A 23,525-nucleotide genomic window follows, 5' to 3' on the forward strand; every position below is an offset into this window, starting at 1 on the left:
TAGCGACTGGACTAATTGTAAAATAAAGAACGGAAATCTCACCCCCAGAGTTTTGTGTTAAAGTGCATTTGAAAACACTAGAGCCTTCTGTTAAAATGGCGTTTTCTGATTGTTCAAAACATTCGAAACAACACTTTATTAAGCTTGTGGAGTTGCAAACATTCCCGTGCGTGGATACGAGTTAGGTTAACACTACACTGTCTGTACGTAATGATGTCAAAATTAAAAAAAAAACAAAAAAAAAAAAACAGGGAAATGCGGAGAAAAGTGACATGTAATGAATTTATGAATGGAACCCAACATAAATGTGCAAATAAGAATATAACGGATGTGGTACGGACAAAACGATCTTAGATGATGTCGTTCTTTCACTTGGGGTTGATCTTCAGGGTTGACACATGAAACCTTGTGTCCGAGCGTGGGTGTAAACATAGCGAGCCCAAGTGCATTATGCGACACAACCCTACGCTCACTTGACAAGTTGTTGTCTCATGACAATGCCGTTTAGAAACTTTATTTTTGGAGTGAAACACTTTGTGAATTTGAGCCGGTGAGAGAGAGAGAGAGAGAGAGAAGCAGCACGTAATTGGGAGGGGAAAAATAGACATTTTACTTGATTTGAAATGATTAATGTTCTTGCAGAGCCAATTTCGGTCTTTCCATGGTGATTAATGAGTGTGAGATGCAACTAACTTGGATATTTTTTTTTTTTTTATGTCATTCAGCATCCTATTAAGGCATTAAAAATCAACTTCTGATGATCTAATTGTCAATTTGGCTGGAGTACGACTACATGAGGGTTTACTCTTTCCTCCACTAAGCCTTAACTCTATCAACGTGCCCCTTGCACAAGGGCCGGTTTACATGCGGGAGACATGAGGCACATATGGAAAATAAATTCTTGCAAACGCTATGCGGAACACGTAAAGAGGGACTCAGACTTGTGCTTGTGAAATGGCGAGGGAAGTGGAGGGGGAAGACGAGGCAACATTCTTTCCAAAGGAAGGGGTTTTTTTTTTTTGTTTTTTTTTCTCTCTCTTTTTTTCGGGGGGCCAGGGTCAGAAGTCTGCAGTGTGACTACATTGCAGTGCATGGGAAATCTTCTCCTCACATACCTCTCCCACCACACTGGACTCCCACTACATTACTCTCCCAGTATCTCTGCCCACTGTTGGTAGGGGATTAGTGGAATGTGGGGACAGAAGTGAAATTATTACCCAAAAAGTGAAGTTGATTAGTCTTGCCCTGACTCAGAACAAACCACGTCGAACAACGCATTTCTGACACGATACAGTCCGACAGCAACACGTACGACTTGAAATTGCTCGGAAAGGAAGCTCGTTTCGGTGACTCGTTTTGTGAAATGAAAGTCTCGTGGCTTCTTGATGCATGTTTTCCTTGTTTTATCTTTATTTATTTGGCACCGGGATAGTTAAGTTACATTCAAATTGAACTGACAGAGATTAACTGCGGTTAATTACCAAGATGCAGTGGTGTTCCTGTGGATTTGTTTTTCAGAGCTGTCTTAGCTTCAGCCCCAGGGCAAGGAGTTGGAGTCACTCCCTAGTGTTCTCACACTGGAATTTAATACAGGGCAGACTTAAGAGAGAGCTGGTTCTGGATTCAGAGGGCAGATTCTAAAGTACATTTCTGAATTCAGAATCAGAATGGGTTTATTTCCACCAGGTACATGGTACACTTATATACGAGGAATTTCTTTCTCACTATTTGTGATTCCTGTCATACCAAAGGCTTTCAGCTCAATAAACAAAACTACTTGACTTGAGTCTGTCTGTCTTTTTTTTTTTTTTGTAATTTCCTGTATCTTCATGTGAACGATTGCCAGAATACCAAAACAAATGTGTAAACAGCAGCAAAAATGTATCGGCATTTGTTTCTGTGACAATAAAACTGATTCTGATGTGCACTGTATGGCAAGGAGTTGGGCTGAAAGTATAAAGGTCAGTTTTGTGACTGCACGTACATCTCACGGATGCCAGTTTACTCTGATTTGAACCAATTTACCAGGTCATACAAAAACACAAAATGACTTCATCAAATCTGAACATAAACTTTAATTTATCAACACCGCATTTCGGAAAATGTTCATGAAGCCAATGCAGCTCCTCACTCAACAGATAACGAGTGTTGAAGAGAAGACTGCAAAAAAAACAACCCCAAAAAACATTGCTTTGACATATTGCTGGGTGGTTATTCAAAATACAGAGAAAAAAATACATGTATCATTAATTAAAAAACATTCATATAATTAATAATTTAAATAGACCATTACATTATAACTGCAATATATTATTAATTTGTAACTGGGCACTATTTACAATTTATAATTTCAAACTTGAAAACGTAAAGTTATTTGAGCTCAAACAGATGTATGAATATATTGAATTTCATTGGGATGTGATGAGCTCTCTTCATGGACTGGGTGCAACCCGCATGCTTGGTATTGGACTCCAGTTGAAAACAAAGAGGGGACGGTCAGGCCCAAGAGCGGCTGAAATATGAGGTCAGGTTTTCTGACGTGACGACCATATATGGGGCACCGGCAGGGACACGTGAGGCTGGTTTGTTCCTCTTGCCACAATCTGCCTGTACTTCCTCGCGAGGTGGGCGCCGGTGCGTCCCGGCTGGAAGGGGTACGACAACAGGATGGAGTTCCAGGAGCGGCCGAGCCTCCTCACCCCACTCAGCAGATACTTCTCCTCCTCACGGGTGAAGTCCTTCCTTGCCCTCCGCTGCACAGCCACGGAGTACAGGGGAAAAGGAGAGAAAGTCAAAAGAGGGGGGGGGGGGGGGAAACCAAGATGAAAACCAGAGGTGGGAGTGCGGGGGTTTACAGCAGGGTGGAGGACATGAAGGATGTACGACGCACATGTGCTTGCACTCAAACAGGCTATTAAAACCATGCCCCTGCGCTTTTCATTTTTTCCCTCGTGACCGCCACAAAGCCTTGTGACGTAAATCCAGGAGTTCAACAAACACACCTCTTTAAAAGGTTCTGACAATTCCTTCTTTTAACGTCACAGTTCAACGCTACTATGATGCCCCTCACTTCATAAAAAAAAAAAAAAAAAAAATCCTCTATTGAGGGCCCCTTTCTTTATTTTAGACGTTTTTTTTCCCCACCCCACGCAAAAAGGTAGATGGGGATGCATTCGCCAACGCACATCTGCGTTCTTAAAATGCTTAAAGTGTTATCTTACAGCAGGCACAGGCTTTGTACGAGGCTTAGTCCTGGGCCGATCGTGAAGAGAGTCTCCTTCATCACCCTGTCTTCTCCCTGAATATTGAAAGACAGAATATTCACACACAGCAGACACAGGGGGGTTTCGGGGATGGGCGTGACAGAACTGAGACGAGAACGGGACCGAGCACAAATGATGTTCCGCTTATTCCCGTAAGCCACGGGGGAAAGCTACAGTAAAGGAAGAACAATTATTTCTCCTCTCGACTCTCCTTGCAACCCTCCTCGTCGGCGTGACATGACATCATCGCTCTCCCCCAAAACTCGGATGCCTTCCAAAACACAAAAGCCCGAGAGCAAACCCGGTGCTGCCCCGAAGGAGCAGCGGAGAGAGAAGGAGACGGAGCGAGAAGCACGGGGGGGGATATAAGAATGACATAAAAGAGGAGAGGGAGGGAGAGGCAGGAAGAGGGGCAGGGCAGAGACAATGGTCATATTGGACACTGAGGGGAATGAGAGAGTTTTCTGGACGCTGAAAGAGAAACAGATGTAACCAAAGAGGGAGGGAGGGAGGCCGTGAGAGTGACGAGCAGTCTGGATTCGGATAGACAAGAGACAGAAAAGCAGAGTGCAGAGACAAAAGAGAGGCAGTCCGGGGAGGGTGGGAAAGAAGCCATTGTGTTGAGAAATAGAGCGCTACAGTAGAGCTACGTCTCAGCGTGAAAGCACAATGACACATGAAGACGTCTTATTCTAGACGCCACGTAACAGAACACAGCCTCCCCTACCAACGCTGCAACAATGGGATGTAGAAGCTTGTAGAAGCCCATGGCGAGACAGTCGAGACAGATAAGTGGAAAGACAGGACGGGAAGAGGAAAAATAAAAAAGAAACAAAAAACAAAAATAAATAACATTTGCATGGCAAGGAGGGGGAAAAAAATGACACTTCTTTTTTGTCATTACAATCGAGGCGGCAGGGCAGGAATAAGGCAACGTCACCCTGGAAAACAGAGGAGTATGATAAAGACGACAAGACGTGTTTATCTTCCACTGCTCAATGCTCTAACAACACTTTAAACTGGCACTACCGCGGCACCGGCGCATCAGATCACTTTCACAGGCCGTGCACACGCTCGCACACACACACACGGCATGTTCGGCGGGGCGTGAAACAGCTTAGCACAGCTGTATTGCTCTGAACCAGCTCTAGCCTGAGCTGTGAGAACACTGGCTGCTGTTCAACATTCCTGCTGTTCCCTGGTCTGTGTGCAGCCAAGAACACACTGGGGACGACTGCTCCCACCACAGGCTTTCAGGCTTCAGTTCCATGCCAGCGAGCGCACACGCACACACACGCACACATACGCACGCACCCACCAGTTATTGAATATTAATGTTTGTCGTACTGCGGTGGCGTCTATCTCCATTGTGTGATTGAAACTTTTTAAGTCTAAAATGAATGACAAGGAGGACTAAGATTTCTCACAATGTACTTCATGAAATGGCCTGGAGGGTGGAGAGTTTTATTTTGAAAAATAAGCCAGTGATCATAGTTGACATTGTTATATAATTTACAGGGTTCATTCTGACATTAAATAACTTTTAGGTATTTTGTAATCACTATTTTTTCAATTTTCAATGTGATCGATATTAATTAAAATCGAATATACTCTTAATTTCATTGTCATCTACTATTATAGGTTTTTACAACCATGCTGGATTAAATGTACACTTCCCTGGCAACATCTATGTCGTAAAAGCAATTTGTATTATGTATTTGAATAACAACACTAGGCGGAATATCACAGGTTTTCAATTACTGCAATTTTTTCAAGCATTTTTCAAGCACTTTAGCACAAAAGGGGCTATTTTCAAGGTATTCCAGTACTTACATTTCTGAGGAGAAAATTCAAGCACCTCAAGGACCTGGTAAGAACCTTGAATTTACAATGCTGAATCACAGATGGATTGTTTAACATGGGATGTTGAATGAAAAACCATTATCAGGAGTGCAAGGACTACAGATTAACCTACCAATCTTTACTTTCATAATGATGTTTGATTTTATTCGGGACAACAAATTAGCTCAGTAGTGTAATTCAGTCAGTGCCACAAAAATCATATTATCATTTCATAAAGTTTTGAGGGATTTAATGATCTAAAGGTCAGGGACTTTATTTATACACGAAAAATCATTGAAGGCGTGCCCTCATTGACAATGATGACGAGACAATCCGTTCAGTGTTGTCCGCGATCTTCTCTGTTTGGGTGGCTTTATTTGTCACAGGGTCCGGAACAGATGGCGGCGATAAAAGAAAATCCCAATGCTCCCGACTTTTATTGCCTGTCATAAGGACCGGCCAAAGCAAGTGAGATTGATGCGTTGAGTGTGTGTGTGTGTGTGTGTGTGTGTGTGTGTGTGTGTGTGTGTGTGTGTGTGCTTCGACCTCCCACCTCTCTGGTGCTCTGTACTGGACAGCATGTCGTGGTGACGGGCTCTGAAGCCGTCTGTGGCGTCCTGAAGGACTTTGTGCACCAGGCAGCTGTGGGAGCTCATGAAGGCCGATGGAGTCCTGCTGGTCACCTCTCCAAAACGCACAGTGCAGCCTGAAGGAGTCGCACACAAAATGACTGGGGGTGGGGGGGTACCCCACTCCAAACGGATAAGATCCGTTTCATAGTTCATAGTAATTCCTAAAGTTTAACGGAGAAGTTGGGCGCTCCATGTTGTCCCACCTGAGCACCTTGCACCATGTGATGCGGGCGCAGTCAGCGGGGGCTTCCTCATCCTGCTGATTTCCTTGTCCAGCAGCTCAGAACATAGAGACAATGCACCTGAGTAAAACAAAAAAGACGTTTAGCAAACATCTTGGCTCAGCAGCCTACCTGATGTTGAACAGTACCTGCTAGTGCTACAGCCATGAAGCCAAACAGTGTTTCTTACAATCATCGTCCATCCATTCCTCCTCCCTTGGCACGCTGCGCTTCATCTGCGCTGTGGGCTTAAAAAGTTGGCTGGATGTAGAACAAAACCCAATAATGGACTCAGTCAACTGACCTGTGTCTGACGACTACAGTAGTAAGTTAACGCAAAACAGACGGCCAGCTCAGTCGTTATTTTTGTAGAAGCGTCGACTGTTGTTCTTTACATCAGAATTTACACTTGGAAATGAAACGTCTATGCTAGCATGCAGCGTCCCCAGCAAAATTATTTATAGTTAGACATCTTCTGGGGACTGTGGCCCGATGCATATCAGGACATAGTTTTTGATATTGGATTTGAAAAATCTAGTGAGTCTTACTTTGCAATTTGTGCTTTTTTTTTTTTTTTTTTTTACTGTTCATATTTGGACATTGGTTTGTTTATCTGTTATTTTCCCGAAGTCCCAAATGGCAAATTCCACAGAAGCCAGTGAGCTCCGTTCAGACCTGTCACAGCGAGGCTCTCTGACGCACTCTAGTGCTGAAACACTGGGAGTGACGGGGTTTCCAGTTCGTCTGCCCAGTGAACACATCCCATTCCCCCCAACAAACACTTGCTGTGGGACTCCAACCTTAGCACAGGCTGCTGAAAAGAGATTCAGTATTACTGTTCGCTTGATTAAGAACTCTGTGTTTTTAGATAAATCCCTCTTCATTCTTTTTGTCTTAACTACTCTTGTGAGAGTTTGTAAATGAGTATTGCCATCACCTGCAGCTTTGATATCTGTTGAACCACTTCCAGTGCTCCTCCTCTGTTGTGACTGTTTAGAGAGACTCCGTTCCTCTTTGACTCTGCTGTCGAGGGCAGAGTTCTGTCTCTGATCCCTGGTGATAAATATCTGCCTCCTCACACGGCTCTGACGGAAGAAAAACAATTCCTTGGGAAAGCCAGTCGGTAAGCCCTTCGGAGTGTTTTGGGGTTTTTTTTCGGCCACCCCGCACATTGTTTTGAACGTCATAGAACAATTTAACAGATTGTTAAACTGTGCATTCTTTATTTTATGTTTGTGTAATAAAATAAATATGAACTATAACGCCTTATTGATCGTGTAATGCAATAAGTACAGAGAGCTCAGAGTGTATTCGAGTGTATTTTACCAAAGGGTGGAGAGTTCTGTCTGAGTGTTGAACGTATTCTCCCCGATACATTTCCTCTTCCCCCACATTATTTCTCCTCTGCAGGGCAGGCCGTGGTCCAACAGAACCCGCACAGCGTTGGTCCGACTGTTGCAACATCGGCCTCTTTTCTCTCAGGAATGGTTGTCGGGTTGGAAGCGGTGAAGTAAACTGTAGGAGGTTCCTCCCTTCCCCTGCTTGCCAGTTCGCCCCTGTCTCAACTCGCTCCCCTATCTGCGCCTCATGGGACATGGTGTCGCCTCCTTTAAGACGCAACTCTGATGCTTCGCCCAATCTCCTCCATTCTTCCACTTCCCCTGCTCCGGATGTTCTTTGTCCGTTTACCAACAAGTGCACCGAATCTACGGGTGGAGATCGGGGGTCTTTGTTTACAGTCATGGGACCATCTCCCTCCTGGAGAAAGACATGAGCGTACACCACCGGTTAATATGTTGCACGTTTGTGCCCAATAGGTACATAAACACTCTCAGGTGCGTGTGTGTGTGTGTGTGTTTGCAAGTGTGACCTTGGCTTGTCCCTTCTTTAGCTTATTAATCCTGTGCAGCAACTCTCTGGCTGACCTCCAAAAGGCACTCATGGCAGTGAGGGGCTCGGCATCCCATTCCCCCCCCTGCGATGCGGCTGGGCCTGGGGCTCCCAGAGACATCGCTTGGGGCAGAGATTTAAAAAGTTAGCTCTTCAACCCGGAATATACAAACACCGCTACAAACGATCCGCTTGTTCGATAAGGCGCCCATGTTTAACGACAAAAAGTCGATCAAAGAATTGAAAAGCCAATGGGTATGATGAAGAGAAATGCCAGGACTCACTGGCTTGTTTGCATGTTTGCAGAATGAATGTGGCTGCCTTCCTGTGCTCTTCATTTGGGAACTCGGTGAGGAGAGTAATGACCGTGGACAGACCTCCACACTGCACCAGTTGAAGCTGGTGCTCCTCTACAGGGGAAGGGGACATGGTGGTGAAAAGGCAGATGAAACAACATCCCATCATCAGCATCTCTTATAAACAGATGTACAGAGACATTGAACTCGTCCTACCAGAGGCCTCTGTGCAGTGGCCCAGGATGAGTAGTACAGGAAGTCTGTCCTGAGGGTCCAAGTTGGGGCTGGACAGCAAAGAGAGAAGCTGGGGAACTAAGCCATGCTGAGCCAGACCTGTGGCCAAAACAGCTGAACAGGAGATATTTTTTAATGGCATAGATGATTTTGATTATTCATCCATTTTTGCTGTGTGTGTGTGTGTGTGTGTGTGTGTTGGAGACAGTGGACAACTCCAGGTTCAAAAGGTAAAGGTGCTGCCGTAACTTTGCTCCACCCACGAACTGAGTCAGCTGATTAAACTCACGAGTTGTATGTCTGGGTTTTGTTAATGACCAAATCCATATGATTAACTGAAAAAACGGAGGAGCACTTTTACTTTGTGAACCCTTAATTTGAGTTGGGGATAAGAGACTCACCGTTGTGAGTGACGCAGGAAGACAGAGTCTTGGCGATAATGACAGAGATCTGACAAGACAACAAGCTTTTCTCTGACTCGGCCGCAAAGCGGACCAGTGTGAGAGCCAGCGTTTCCAGACCGCCACAAACAGAAAAACTCTCCTGAGCACAGCCTTGAAAGGCAATGAATGAAAAGACGGACACATCATTATTTGATTGATTTGTATTTTTCTGCACTTCTACTGTTGAACTCACAATTGTTGGCGACCGTCATGGCTATGAAGGAGCATATCGGCTGAAAAATCTCGGTCCGGGGCAGTGTGACTTGCAGCCAGGTTATCACCAGAGGAAAGGCTACCACACAGATACGCTGAGTCTCCTCTGGAGAAAAGACTCGAATGAGTAAAGAAAACGAATTGAGCCATGTCCTGAAATGAACCTCCGCCTCTGCACTGTCACTTAAAAAGAGTTGTCGCTAAATTACCGCATACATCGTCTGTAAGAAAAAATATAATATCTCGAGGCAGCACTACCATTCTGAGGGTTGTTGACACAGCCGCAGAGAGCACTAGACACGGATGTCCAAAGCTGGTAGACTTGGGAGACATTCAGAGGTATTCGACTTTCCTCTGTGGAGAAAGGAAAACTAGTCCTGCAAAAAAATTAAATAAATAAAACAAAATTCTGAACTTAGTGTGTAGTCTGTGTATTGGTGTGGTAGTGGTTTTTTTTTGCGAAGATGCATTAGTTATAATATTGATGGAGACTGCAAGTGATTTTTTTATAAAGCACAGTTTACCTGAAGAGGTCCAGGAGAACATCCAGGCAGCCTGTGGTTTGGGCAAGTGTTTGTCCTATCTCTACAGAATCAAAGAAAAACACAAGCCATTGTGTTACATTGAAAGCGATAGTTAAAATTTGGAAGGAAGGAATAAGGAAATTTTACCAACATCATAAAAATAAACAGTTTTATCTTTCTTTGGGCTTGGCCTTACTGTTGTTGGCTACGAGCACAGACAGGAGGTAGACGGCCACCCTTCTTTGTGTAACTGTGGAGTCCCCTCTCATCAACGAGGAAGCAAGGTCCAAAAAGGTTTCCTTTCTGCACAGACTAGTCTTGCAGTACACTGATGGGAGGAAAAAAGTCATAACACATTAAAACAAAAGTAGGCAGACGGAATAAGGTTGGCCTCCCCAGAATAAAAGCTAACTTTGCATGCATAGTTTAGTGATTAACTTCAAAATTATTTGTTTTAAAAATTCAATTCTAAAAATTATTAAAGTGATTAATGACCATTTAGTATCAGCTACAGGAAAAAAATATATTATGGATGGATAAATAGATACTTTATACTTTAGATACTTTCAGTGTTAGAGCAGCACACATCAAAACCGTATACACTACAGTATTAATAATAATAAAGTAATAATTAAAAATAGAAGAACAAAACTAAAAAAAACACAATAAACCTAAACATTTTAAATGTGGACAAAAATGTAAATTACATTTACAAAAGGAAGGAAATTGTGCAACTTTGCATCAGCTGAATATTGCAAATTGCATTTTATGATATTGTATAATTATTTTTTAAGTATGCATATTTCCACACACACACACACACACACACACACACACACACACACACACACACACACACACACACACACACACACACACACACACACACCATTGGTCTCAGCTAGTGCTCCCAGCGTGAAAAGTGCCGTCTCCTTGACATCAGAATGAACAATACTGGACTTGGAAAGACTGTAAACAAACGCCACACCGCCCATCTCCCTGAAGATGTCCACGTTATGCTCTGGCAAATGGTTAAACACAGAGTTAAACAGTGAGCGTAAAATAGAGAACGATGCCAAAGGAAAACGACAAGCTGGAATCGGTGTGATGTGTTTGAAGCAATTGGTCGCTGAATTGCTTTGGGCCGTTTCGTTTCGGGCCTTCTTGACCTCTCTTGTGACAGATTGAATAGACGGCGAGGAGCGCTTGCTTCTGCGAATCGGGACATTTCATCTGGAACTTCACACATTCGAGCAGCAAGGCCAGGTCGGTCTTCGTGGCTGTGAAGAAACCAACACAACACAATCCGGACCTGGACCACGCCTTCCAGCACATGACGCGCCTCAACGCTGACGGGAACACCTGGACAGCAAGACGCCCCGGTTCAGCACTCACCGCTGTGGGTGTTTGCCTGGACGTCCTTCTCTGGTTCCCCATTCATCTAAATGTGAATTTTAAAACCATCAAGTCGACGAAGGTCAGTTCATATAGTGACCCGGCTATTTGTCACCTACATCATACAAATGCCGTGCAGTGAAATGATAAAAGGGAAACTCCAAAGGCTGTAGGTAGTTATAATAACTAATAATAATAACTAATAAATACATTTGAATTATAGAACGAGCAAAAAACACATTCAACAAAGATTTAAGGAAAAATCTATGTAGGAAAGTATATATTATTAAACATTTTGTCACTATGCCCAACTTTAAAGCCGTGTTCACTTTCCCACTCGCGCACATTTTTAAGATTTCAGTTCGAATACAGTACTCAGTTAGCTAGGTTAGCTAGCAGGCCGGAGTCGCCGAACACGTCGTATCCGTCCACTTACGTCGAGGGAGTTTGTGAAAGTGGGCCTGTCCTTCGAGTGGAGGGAGAAGACAACGGTGTTTTAATACAAGGACATGTCGTTCGTCGCCAGCGTCTCATTTCAACGTCCCTTGTGACACGACGCAAGGCAACGTGTGCCAGCGGTTGACGCGAAGGGAAAGCGATTCCGAGGGCCAGGCGTTGCCAGGTTGGCGGTTATTCCGCCCGATCGGGCCGGGTTGCGGGGGAAAAAAAATAAATAATAATATGCAGGCATATTTTTAGATCTTTAGTAAATGAAATTATAACATGCACTATTACATATATATATATATATATATATATATATATTTGTGCGCCGCGCGGACACCAAATGTGAAGTATATTGGGTTGGACGAAGCAAACGACGCCTGCATGTTTTTTTTTTTTTAAATTTTTATTTGTATTTTTACGTGATTTGAACGGCGATTGGGTTTGAAAGTAGCAGATGAGATCTGGCAACCGGCTACATGGCGTCGAGGTACCCCCTCTTTTCCCGCCGAGGCCTGAGCGGCGGGCACACGGGCACACGGGCGCACACACGCCGGATTGTTTTTCCATCCACTCGTCGGTTGAACACCGCGGACGCGTAGCACCGTCGACCTGGAGAAAGGCTCTTTCGAACGTTGCCTTCGTCGTACGTTTCCGCGTGGCACAAAAAAAAAACCCAAACCCCAAACCCCATTTACAGTAAACGCCACGCGGAAGGAGGCTACGGCGGGATTCCGAAAACGCGGCGTGGAGCATTTCCCGCCCGGCGCTAAAACGGGGGGAATCCGGGGGGAACGGGGCCGCCCGCGTCCGTCCGACACGCTTGTGAATTGCACCAGCCACGACAAGCACCCGTTACAAACCCCACACCAACCACCGCGTGGCTCACATCAGAATGAGACGTGGTTTAGAATTCGAATGCCGGCAAAAGGGAACAGTGTTCGCCTTAAATGCCCGTTGGTTTGGTTTTTTTTTTTGGGGGGGGGGGGCGGGCGGGCTTTTCCCAATTGGGCAGCGGGGTTTCCGAGTTCCGAGCTCCGTTCGGAAGGGAACGCAGCTTCGAGCGAGAACGCTGGGGGAACGCCCCCTCGTCGGGTCCGCGCCGCACGCCGTCAGTGTCGGCTCTGTCGCCCCGGCTGTGCGGTGTGCGGTGCGCGGACCGGTCTCACGGTATTACCGTCCAACCCAACTGGTGGATACTGCTTGTTTCCCCCCCCGTCCAGGGTACGGTAAGTCAGGATACGGCGTTTTTTTTTTTTTTTGTTTTCTTCCCTTTTACTTTATATTCCACTAAAAACATGGCGTGACTTTTGCAGAGCGTTTCTGTGCTATTAGCTAGTGTAGGTGGCTTTAATAGTAAATGTTAGCTCCACACAAGTGTGGCTTTGAAGCCATGTTGTCGGCGAAATGTCAGGACGCGAACGACCGCAGTGTCAAGCTCATTTTAAATGTTTTTGTTTTTTTTGGGCAAAACAAGTTTATTGGTATTTGTTATAATTTCACTATCATTATTTGTAATACGTGTAGTCCTATTTGCAATCCTAACCATATTTAATAGTTATCAATGCACTTTCCTCTCTACCCTGGTTCCTTATGTATTTACACAGTAGTAACCAATGTACTTTCCTCTCTACTCTATTACTTATGTATTTACACGGTAGTAACCAATGTACTTTCCTCTCTACTCTATTACTTATGTATTTACACGGTAGTAACCAATGTACTTTCCCCTCTACTCTATTACTTATGTATTTACACGGTAGTAGCCAATGTACTTTCCCCTCTACTCTATTACTTATGTATTTACACGGTAGTTACCAATGTACTTTCCCCTCTACTCTATTACTTATGTATTTACACGGTAGTTACCAATGTACTTTCCCCTCTACTCTATTACTTATGTATTTACACGGTAGTAGCCAATGTACTTTCCCCTCTACTCTATTACTTATGTATTTACACGGTAGTAACCAATGTACTTTCCCCTCTACTCTATTACTTATGTATTTACACGGTAGTTACCAATGTACTTTCCCCTCTACTCTATTACTTATGTATTTACACGGTAGTTACAAATGTACTTTCCCTCTACCACAGTAGTTTCTTATGTATTTATGACATAGTTACAAATGTACTTATTTCTCCACCCCAGCTCTTCATGTATTTATACACAAGTTACAATGTACTTTCCCCTCTACCCCAGAACTTAACGTGTTTACACAGTAGACCAATGTACCGTTCCCTCTACCCCAGAACTGATGTATTTACACAGTATTAACCACTGTAACTTTCTCTCTACCCTAGAGTTTGATGACTTAGTTGAGGACGGCACACTGAGATGTCTGGAAGCCTGTGTACACGCATTCTTCACCGAGCTTCCAACTGCCCCCTATCACTTTCTTCCCCTTTCTTTACGCAGGTTATTCTCGTTATTTACAGTCTATTTTTTTCAAACTAATATTTTTTAACATATACAGAAAAAATATATATTTTTATTACCATTTCAGAGATTAAAATGTACTGATACCCTTTTCCAACAGTATGACCAACTGGCTGCATCCCAGTCCTTTCCACGACTGACCCAGCATTCTCATTTCTCTATCTGGGCCGAACGTGAATTAAACCAGTGGTCCCACAATGTTGCTAAATCCGCATCTGGGTCTTGGGGTGGGCGGTACCTCTCAACTTGTCAGAATCTAGACTACCAGCTCAGCGGCATCCAGATCAACAGCATTTTACGGGCCAATGAGCAGGTATGGATGGAATGGTTTCTCTGTTTGGGGTTGGGCAATATGCAGCACATTCTTCTATTACATGAATGGATATTTAAATACAGATGAAGGGTAGAACAAAAACATATTTTCATGAGCTTAAAACTGTGAAGACATTATTTTCCTCGTATCGACCTTAATGTGAAGGTATTTTATATTTACCATGATGTGCATCCTTCTATCCCAGGTAGTGCTTATCCCTGAGTTTGACGGCAGAGGACTTAGTGCTGTAAGAAAGTTTGAGAGCAACCAACTTGCTGCTAACAAGCCCAATGAGGACCGTCGAAGTGCAGCTTCATGCCTACAGGTATGTGTGAACAGTTTGCGTATGTATGTATGTAAGTAAATCAATCTATTTATTTATTTATTAGGGGTGTCACGATATGATTTGACTTAAAATTTTAAGCTCACAATTAAATTTTTCGATTTTTTCAGCACTGACTATCGAGTCTTGATTTGTAACGATAAACACTTGTCCCTCAATAAGTAACTTTGAGTCCAGTCACACAAAATCATTATAAATAATGTTATTTTTTTGTAGTGGAATAAATATAAATGAAATAATTCATAGATAAAATAAATGCTTGAGAGCCATAAGAGCCGTTTCTTTTCAGTCATCCAGCTCACTGAAAAGAGACTTTTTCAACACTACTGCATATGCGTCTCTTCTCCTCCGCCTTCCATGTCCGTGTCCGCTCGGTATCTTTCTCTAATCAGACTTTTTTCCCCCTAATTTTACTCATCATATCATAGTACCATGTTCCGTTTAACATTACTATCTTTGATATCACAATCCAAATCATATACATAATGTAAACTACTCTTATGGAACACGTACTGCTGCCAGTATAAGTTGCCGGTGTCTGTTCTGCCCTCTCAAGTGGACAAATGAAGTGGACATTTTGTAAAATATATGTGAAAGAGGCCACTGCCATCAGGGAATACCATTGCCATGAAGGGGTGTAATTGTCTGAAACAATGTGTCAGTAGGTGGTAGGCTTGGGCAGATTTATGATTAAATCGTCAGATTGACATTGATGACAGACGTTAAAAAAATAAATAAATAAAAAATTGTCTGCCAGGAAAAATCCAAGCATTTCAACGGTGTAAGTGCAGTTCACCGTGTTCTGAAATTGGAGCGGAGAGGGGAAGAGGGAGAGAGGGGGTAGAGGGTCTCGTCTTCACTCAGGGCCGTCGAGTAACCACTTGTGATCAGATCCCACTTCCCCGCTCTATATGCAGATCTTCTGATTATAAATAGCATTATATGATATAATCTCATAGAGAAAGATTTTGATTTATTTTATTTCCTTAGTTTCTTACTTGTATGGGAAATGAACGTAAACCTCAGAATTGGGGTGCACTGTGCACGTGTGCCGGTTCCCAACTCCCATGCCTGGGTTTTTATTTCAGATGTATTTATTTTTCGTTTGTTTACTACACGTATCAAACAACATTTTTAAACACACTGAGTTTAGGGACTGCCCTGTTCTGTCCCGTTCCAATTATAAACTGTCTCCCCGTTGCTTTCCTTTGCTCTGGGACTTCATTTTGTAAAAACTGGATGTTTTTTTGTAAATACTCAACTTGTAAATAATATACCCTGCCCCTCTGTAACAGGGAGACTGCATTTGTCACATTACATTACGGTCTATGCGTGCGTGCATTGCCCCCCCTCGCCCAATTGGCGATCGCTGCCCCCAAGCAATCACCAATTGGAATTTTGCACCATCGCCCAAGCCTAGTAGGTGGCATGTGTTAAACTAACATCCACATGAATGCCAGGACCCAAGGTTTCAGCAGAACATTGCCCAGTGCCTCTGACATCTTGCCTTCTTCACATAGTAAATCCTGGTGTCTTCTCTTCCCAATTTAAACGACACACCCGGCCATCCACATGATGTGAAAGAAGCTGTGATTCTTCAGACAAGGCCCCCTTCTTCTGTTGCTCCATCGTCCAGTTCTGACGCTCATGTGCCCATTATAGGCGCTTTCGGCGGTGGACAGCAGCATGGGCACTCGGGCACACCGGTCTGCGGCTACACAGCCCCATATACAGCAAGCTGTGATGTACTGTGTTCTGACACCTTTCTATCACAACCAGCATTAAGTCTTTCAGCAATTTGTGTTACAGTACTGTAGCTCTTCTGTGGGACCGGACCAGAATTTCTAGCCTTCGCTCCCCACGGCCATATATGAGCCGTGGGGAGCGGTTTAAATGTTGTGGCTGATCGGTGTATATGTGTGGTTGTTTGTATAAATAAATGAATCAGGTGTCATTTAACATAACTGATTGGTGAGTTTTGGTTTTACCAAACTAGATGGAAAACAAATTACGAAAACGAATGAATTTCAAGGTAAATTGATGTGTTCTAAAAATAGAGATGCATGTGTGTGAAAATCGTAGGATTACCAAGTGTGAACCCAAAGCATCAATTAAGCGGTTCACTTTTATTCTTCATTGATCATCGGCACTACACAATTATTAAATGAATTAACCAATCAGTCAATCAATTAGTGCATTCACTAATCTGTTAATCTGGTGTGAAATGTTCACTGTTGTATACAAGTGGGAGAGTGTGGTTTGGCCTCACAAAATTGTCTTTTTGCAATTTCAACAGGTAGTATTTAGCAAAAGGCAGGACGGATGTTTAGTGAGATTAATGGGATTTAAAAAATGAAATTATATCAAATTATCCCTTTTTTAAATGAATTGCATGTTTCAACACATTTACGTTATCAACCCTGGCATATATAATATTTCTATGGTGTCTCTCTTGCTTCTTCAGACGAAAGGTATGCTCTTTGGGGTATTCGATGGGCACGGAGGCTGCGCCTGTGCCCAGGCAGTCAGTGAGCGTCTGCTGTACTACATAGCAGTAGCCATCATGCCGCAGCGGATTCTGGAGGAGCTGGAGAGGTGTATGGAGCAGGGAAGACCAGTCCCTCCTATTTTACAGTGGTACAAACACCATGGGGATGTTAACTTCCGCGAGTCTGCCGCACTCTACGTAGACCACCTCAGAGTCTTCTGGCAGGAGTTGCTGGACAGTGAGGATCATGGTGACGGCATGAGGTGTGTGTTTTGTGAAATTGTTAAATGAATTTGTTTCAAGGACCTCCCGTCAGCCTTGACTTTTTTTTACACTTATTGTGCTAGCTTTGACTGAGAAACAAACAAAATCATTGATGGTTATGAGGATGATGATAATGAAGACAACAGATGGATGATAACATATTTAATATACTCTTTGAAACAAGTCAGTTTAATTTCCTCTTAGATAAAACCTTTGGATATTCTTATGTGTTTCAGAGAATGCAATCTAAAGAGAGCCAATGCGGTTAAAACGTTGGGTTTTAAGACGTGATAAAATTACAATGGTGTTATTTATTTATTCCTTTTACAATAGCCAACGAGATGCTTTGGATTATGCCTTCAGACGCCTAGACACTGATATCTCTTTGGAGGCTCAAGTGCCTCTTTACACAGACCTGATGAAAACCACTGCCATACAGGTAAATGCTTTATTTCATTTCCATATCGTATCTGGTAAATCACACATAACTACGAATACCATACGTCCTCAATAATCTGTTCCTGCAGGTTGCATTTTCTGGGAGCACTGCTTGTGTGGCCCACGTGGGGGTGGACGGGATCCACGTGGCCAACGCAGGTGACTGCAGAGCAGTGTTGGGGGTACAGGAGCAGGACAGCTCATGGAGCGCACTACCTCTCTCCCGGGACCAAAACTCTGAGAACCCGGCTGAGCTGGAGCGGGTCCGTGCCCAACACCCGTCCTCAGAGAGAGACACAGTGATCCAAGATGACAGACTACTGGGGGTAGGAGTCCAACACGTCACACACAGCAGCTGGAAGCCTTTGAGGAAATTTGCGGACAGTGAGATGACTGTTTGGTGCAAGGAAAGGCTATTGATGTTCATTTGTGTAGCACATTTCATACACAAGAGCCATAACATACATTACCAAGTGTTTTACATAAGGCATACAATACATTATATGAAAGCAAATAAGAATAAATCTATAGAAAGTCGTTGAAAAGCAGTTGCAAATCTAAATGTTTCTGAGCTGGGATTAACAAGTACTAAGGAAATCTGTAAAGTGTAAATTTCTCAGTATTTTTCCACTAGTCAACTATTATTGCACACACCTCTCCTCCGATGTTCCTCATTTGTTTTTTTGCTGTCTGGTGGTCAGGTCCTGATGCCCCTGCGGGCCTTTGGCGACGTGAGATTCAAGTGGAGCCAGGAGCTGCAGCAGAGCGTCCTCGACAGTCTGGAATCACGGGTAGACCTGGAATCTCTCAACCTGTACCGCTACACTCCACCCAACTTTCTAACTCCACCCTACCTAGATGTGGCTCCTGATGTGACCTACCACAAGCTCCGACCTCAGGACCGCTTCCTGATCCTAGGCTCAGACGGCCTCTGGGATGAACTTGGAAATGAGAAAGCTGTACAACTCGTTGGCGAACACATGAGTGGATTTCGTCTGCAGGTATGTCTTTTTTTTTTTTTTTTGTACTTTTATGAATTCCTCTGGGGGGGGGTTAGTTCTCTGCATTTACCCATCCTAGTATCTGACATATCTAGAAGCAGTTGGGGGCCTAAGGGTCTTGCTCAAAGACACTTCAGCACGCTACCAGCTGGGGATCGAGTTGGCAATCTTCCAATCACTAGGCGACCCACTGTACCTCTGGAGCTCCTGAGCTGTACAATGGATTTGAATTGTATTGTCTCATATTTTCATTGAGTGTATATTCCGGCTGGGAGGTATATTGATATAATATTAATATCCTGCTACAGGGCTTGACCGATACTTTTTTCCTAAGTTGAAAAATTTAGAAGAGCATAAAGAACTTTAGGAGCGCAATGAAAATGTTATCAAATAATGTCTTTCCTTCATAAAAAGATACAAGGAGACATTTACAAGCAAAATGATTTAATTGATTTGAATACACAAGTACACTAAGTTTTTCATTATTTCTGCTTCAAACTATATTTAATAATTCTGTAATATTTATACTTTAAACTATACAAACAGTATAAATGTATGAACACCAGGGGTGTCGTGATTCTCCAAATTAACAATTTGATTTGACTTTCGATTTTAAGGTCATGATTAGATTTTTCAACACACTGTATGTGCATCTCTTCTCCTCCGCCCTCCACATAATCAGACTTTTTTCCTAATTCTACTCAGGATGTCACAGCATTATGCTCTGTGTGACATTGTTATCTTATCTTTGATATCACAATCCAAATCATATCCATAACTACTCTACCGGTACGTGCTTTTCTCACAAGTTGCCAGTACTCTGTTCTGCCCTCTCAAGTGGACAAATCAAAGAGACATACTCTAAAATATATCATATTTGATTGTGTCTGAGCACGCTTTTTGTTTAAATTATTAGAACCCACAACCTGCGCTGCGGGTCGCCCCCCTGCCGCGTGCACACAGCTCAGCTGAAAAAGCTCTACTTCAGCAATACAGTACGCAGTTTATTGTCAGATAACGTTACGTTAGCGGTCACATTTTATTGATCCATGTCGGACAATATTACCCCCCAAAAATACGGGGAGAATCGCAAACCTGCTTGTGATTTCAAGGTTCGAAATCAATTTTCGATTTCGAATCGGAATCGTGACACCCGTACTGAACACCGCTACAATAAAGTAGTTCTTCTTTGTTCTAAACGCCAAAAAAAAGTCTGCCAAAAAAAGTCAGTTTAGACACAAAGGATATCACAAAAATAGTCTTGTTAATTTTATTAATTAATTGATTTAATTATTAATACAATAACAAGCAGCCAGGCGGCTTTTTAACAAGATAATGGATATAGAAATCTACATTTTTGGGGAAACTCACAAAAGCTGAAATTCTTGATGTTGCCTATTCATAGATGGAGCCTGCATGTCCCAGAGGAAGTTGTGGCTATTCAGAAGACTAGATATCGTCTGGGATTTTAGTTGCCATAATATCGTCACATAGTTAAATTCTATTGTAGTTAGAGTGAAGTAATGCAGTTTCCTGAACTTCATAGACTGTTCTAATCAATGCCTCTACCTGCTTAGTCATAGGCCCTGTTTACACCTGGCATGAACATGCGTCTTGGGTGATCCGATCACAAGTTGACAGCGCTAAGTACGTCTGTTTACAGCTGGAATGTGTCTCCACATGCGTCTCGAGTAACAACTTGTGATTGGATCTCACTTCCCCGCTCTATATGCAAATCAGATTTATTTCAGTTTTCCTTAGTTTCTTACTTGGAAAATGAAAAACATAAGTCTAACTTAGAGAATTGGAGTAGAGTTTTTTTTCCTCCTCCAGACAGCAGTGCGCCGTGCTCTGGTTCCCTTGCCGCTTTTCCTGTGTTTTTTATTTTAGATCTATTTGTTTTCATTAGGTTGTCCTTGTATGAGGCAAAAACTTTAAACGCTATGAGATAAGGGACTATCCCCAATCACTGCATTAATGTACTGAACGAAACAAAAAACCTGTGTGTCCCGTGCCGGGGTCTCCCTGTTGCTTTCCCTTGCTGTGGGACTTAATTTGGTTAAAACTGGATGTTTTTGTAAATAATAAATCCTGCACTTCTGTAATGGAGACAGTGTTTCCCACTGTATTAGATTTTATTTATGGTGGTAGCTGACGGCTAACGGGCAGAGGGGGTAAGACAGTGACTGAGAAAGTGTCCCCCTTACGCATGGTGCTTTTTTTGTTTCGTTCAATAAGGAAATTCAGTAAAATAAAATAAAAACACAACATTTTTATTTGCTTCAGTGTCTCCATTACACATGATCGCTCCCTCAGAGGACGCACAGTGGACCCAAAAGGTACTTGTGTTTTTGATTAAGGATATTTTTTTATTATTCTTATTTTTGGAAAAAAAAAAGAAAAAGTTTTAATCAGGGCTACTTTAGAGATTTTTTCATGAACTCAACCCATTTGTCATTAATAACTATTCACATGTTAACAAATAACTGACGGTTTGTGTTAACCGTTGACTAGTGCGCCGCTGTTTGGCTCTAGACCAATCGGAAGGCGAGCAGCACGGCACATCGTACAGAGGGATACAGAGGATTTAAAGCGGGTGCGCTCCAAACGATTATGTTCAGTCAAGGCGGCGTGTGGCGGTTTCGGTGCACCGGAAAGCGGATATTTCAGTCTACAGCTCGGGCATTGCACCGACCAGCCACCAGGACACATTCGTGTTTACACTGCTAAAGGAATGTGGTCATGTGTGGCCCAGACCACCTCCGAATGGGGTCTGCGTTTACACCAGGCATTAGAGCCATTGACGCTTTCTCTGTGTGTAAATATCTTGTGAGAGCATCAGTAGTCACCCACAAAATATCATGTATTCATGAATGTTTTGATTATTTTGGGACATATTGTGAGTCGATGGCACGAGTATATTTTCATTCATACACTTTTTTTCTATTCTTGATTAACTCTTAACGCTGTCTCTCCGGTCCAGGCTCCGTTGTCTCCATCCGAGCGCCAGCTGAGTCTGGGTGAGATGCAGGAGCTCTTGCGTAAGCGCAAGGAGCGCGCCGCCCCTGCGCTGGACTCCAACGCCGCCACGCACCTCATCAGACACGCCCTGGGCACCGGGGACTACGGAGACCTCTGCCAGGAGAGGCTGGGCTCCATGCTGGCGCTGCCCGAGGATCTGGCCAGGATGTACCGGGACGACATCACGGCCACCGTGGTCTACCTGAACTCAGACCTGGCCAAACACCACAACTAGCTGCGCCAAACACGAGCTTTCCTCAGGATGTTGAATGATTCGGACCGAAGGGATCTGGGCTTCAGATCGATTGTGGGGGTTTCAGATCGATCGAGGTCCTGTTCTGTTCTCAGGATGTCTTATTTTTCCATGTCAGTAAAATGTTCTATGTTGTTCATCAATTTCAAACCTGTGTGCTGTAGGCTCACAGGTTGCTTTTAAGATCTTTACTATTTTCCTCAGGCCACTTCATCTTCTGATAATATCAGCATTAGTATGGTTACAGTTCATGTGCCATTATTTATGTCCAAGTAAAGGTTTCCCCTGTTCACATGTTGTGCCTAACCTAATTTAATTGTCTGTTGTTAATATCTTCAAGTTCAAGAGATTTGTCACATACATACACATAGTCGTACATTTACAGTGGGGCAAAAAAGTATTTAGTCAGCCACCAATTGTGCAAGTTCTCCCACTTCACTTATTTTACCGAGGAATTTACCAATTAATTCATTAAAAATGCTTCAATCTGATTTCCTGGATTCTTTCCCCCCATTCTGTCTCTCATAGTCGAAGTGTAGCTATGATGAAAATTACAGGCCTCTCTCATCTTTTTAAGCAGGAGAACTTGCACAATTGGTGGCTGACAATACTTTTTTGCCCCACTGTATGCAGTATCATGACATACATTGTCTCTATTGTATATACAATAACTTTACATTTTCAAAGTTAATTGAGCCACTTTTGCACGGAATCACTTTGTTCACTGTTGAATTATACAACGTATAATTACATTTCAGAGTTTAGATATTTAACCTTTTTATGCTCATACCACCTTTCCTGTTTTGTTTGTGGTATGACAGTTAAATGTTCTCTATATACCATCATCTTTTTGAGAGACTTGATTTCACACTGAAGGAAAAGGTTTATTTTGTTTTTTGGAACATGAAATGCGTTCAACGTTCGTAATAAATATATTTTCTTTAAATTAACTTTTTAACACTTTATTTTTCTCTCAGATTTCCATATTTTTAAGCAAAGATAATAATTTTGCTAATTGTTGAAAGAATTGAAGCTTAATCTTCACAAATTGTATGGGAGACAGATTTCAAAACAAACAGTTCTACTATTTGCTGAGGAACCTGCCCTGACCCAGTGGTGTTTTGTAAACACTTGCTTCTTATCTTCAGTGAGGACAAAAAATTAAACCGTCGTGCAGATTAGTTTCTCAATGCCCGAGTATAATTAACTTATATGGAATACAATACACAGTATTAACAAAAAAAATGTAGTTCCTTCATTAAGCAATGTTGCCTATAGGACCTTTCCAGGAAGCACCTTTCCAGGTGCTTCCTGGAAAGGTGCTTTCACTGAGCTCAGACATGGGAGTGACAGGGACAATAAACCATTCGAGTACTGTAAACACACCTGCCTGAGGTCACCTCCAAAGTGCCTCTTTCCTTCTCATTCTTTCTCAGCAAATTGGTGTTGACAGACTCAACTCAAACTACTCCTTCAGAAAGCATTGGCAGGAAGTGTATTGAGCTTAGTAAACACTGAATCTGCATTTATCCAGAGGCAGCCGAGAAAGCCGAATACCGGACCGTGA

At 43.0% G+C, this 23,525-nt stretch overlaps 3 protein-coding genes across 3 annotated transcripts in view; 2 read left to right on the top strand and 1 right to left on the bottom strand.

Annotated features, from left to right (window-relative positions):
* Positions 1–1,932, top strand: part of LOC307231662 (uncharacterized protein) — a 4,053-nt gene extending 2,121 nt beyond the window's left edge. The window contains exon 2 of the mRNA XM_080002438.1: positions 1–1,932. This exon is cut by the window's left edge and continues 903 nt beyond it. The gene's annotated coding sequence lies outside the window, so the exon portion shown is untranslated.
* Positions 1,933–2,406: 474 nt separating this feature from the next.
* Positions 2,407–10,999, bottom strand: terb1 (telomere repeat binding bouquet formation protein 1; the record flags this gene model as incomplete). Its single annotated transcript, XM_080002830.1, has 17 exons — positions 2,407–2,753; positions 3,222–3,298; positions 5,659–5,811; positions 5,941–6,039; positions 6,149–6,219; positions 7,505–7,716; positions 7,829–7,971; positions 8,133–8,258; positions 8,361–8,492; positions 8,780–8,932; positions 9,015–9,140; positions 9,293–9,411; positions 9,559–9,619; positions 9,755–9,886; positions 10,448–10,579; positions 10,728–10,838; positions 10,954–10,999. The coding sequence occupies 17 exons, from the start codon at positions 10,997–10,999 to the stop codon at positions 2,526–2,528; spliced, it is 2,121 nt and encodes a 706-aa protein (XP_079858956.1). The 3' UTR covers positions 2,407–2,525.
* Positions 11,000–11,854: 855 nt separating this feature from the next.
* On the top strand, positions 11,855–22,823 carry pdp2 (putative pyruvate dehydrogenase phosphatase isoenzyme 2; the record flags this gene model as incomplete). Its single annotated transcript, XM_080002831.1, has 8 exons — positions 11,855–11,887; positions 14,025–14,150; positions 14,356–14,475; positions 16,958–17,244; positions 17,579–17,684; positions 17,773–18,009; positions 18,385–18,684; positions 21,668–22,823. 8 exons carry the CDS (start codon positions 11,855–11,857, stop codon positions 21,938–21,940), a joined length of 1,482 nt encoding a protein of 493 aa, XP_079858957.1. The 3' UTR covers positions 21,941–22,823.
* Between the last annotated feature and the right edge of the window lie 702 nt (positions 22,824–23,525).

The sequence above is a fragment of the Zeus faber genome, assembly GCF_960531495.2.
Source record: "Zeus faber genome assembly, chromosome: 6".
Classification (NCBI taxonomy): domain Eukaryota; kingdom Metazoa; phylum Chordata; class Actinopteri; order Zeiformes; family Zeidae; genus Zeus; species Zeus faber.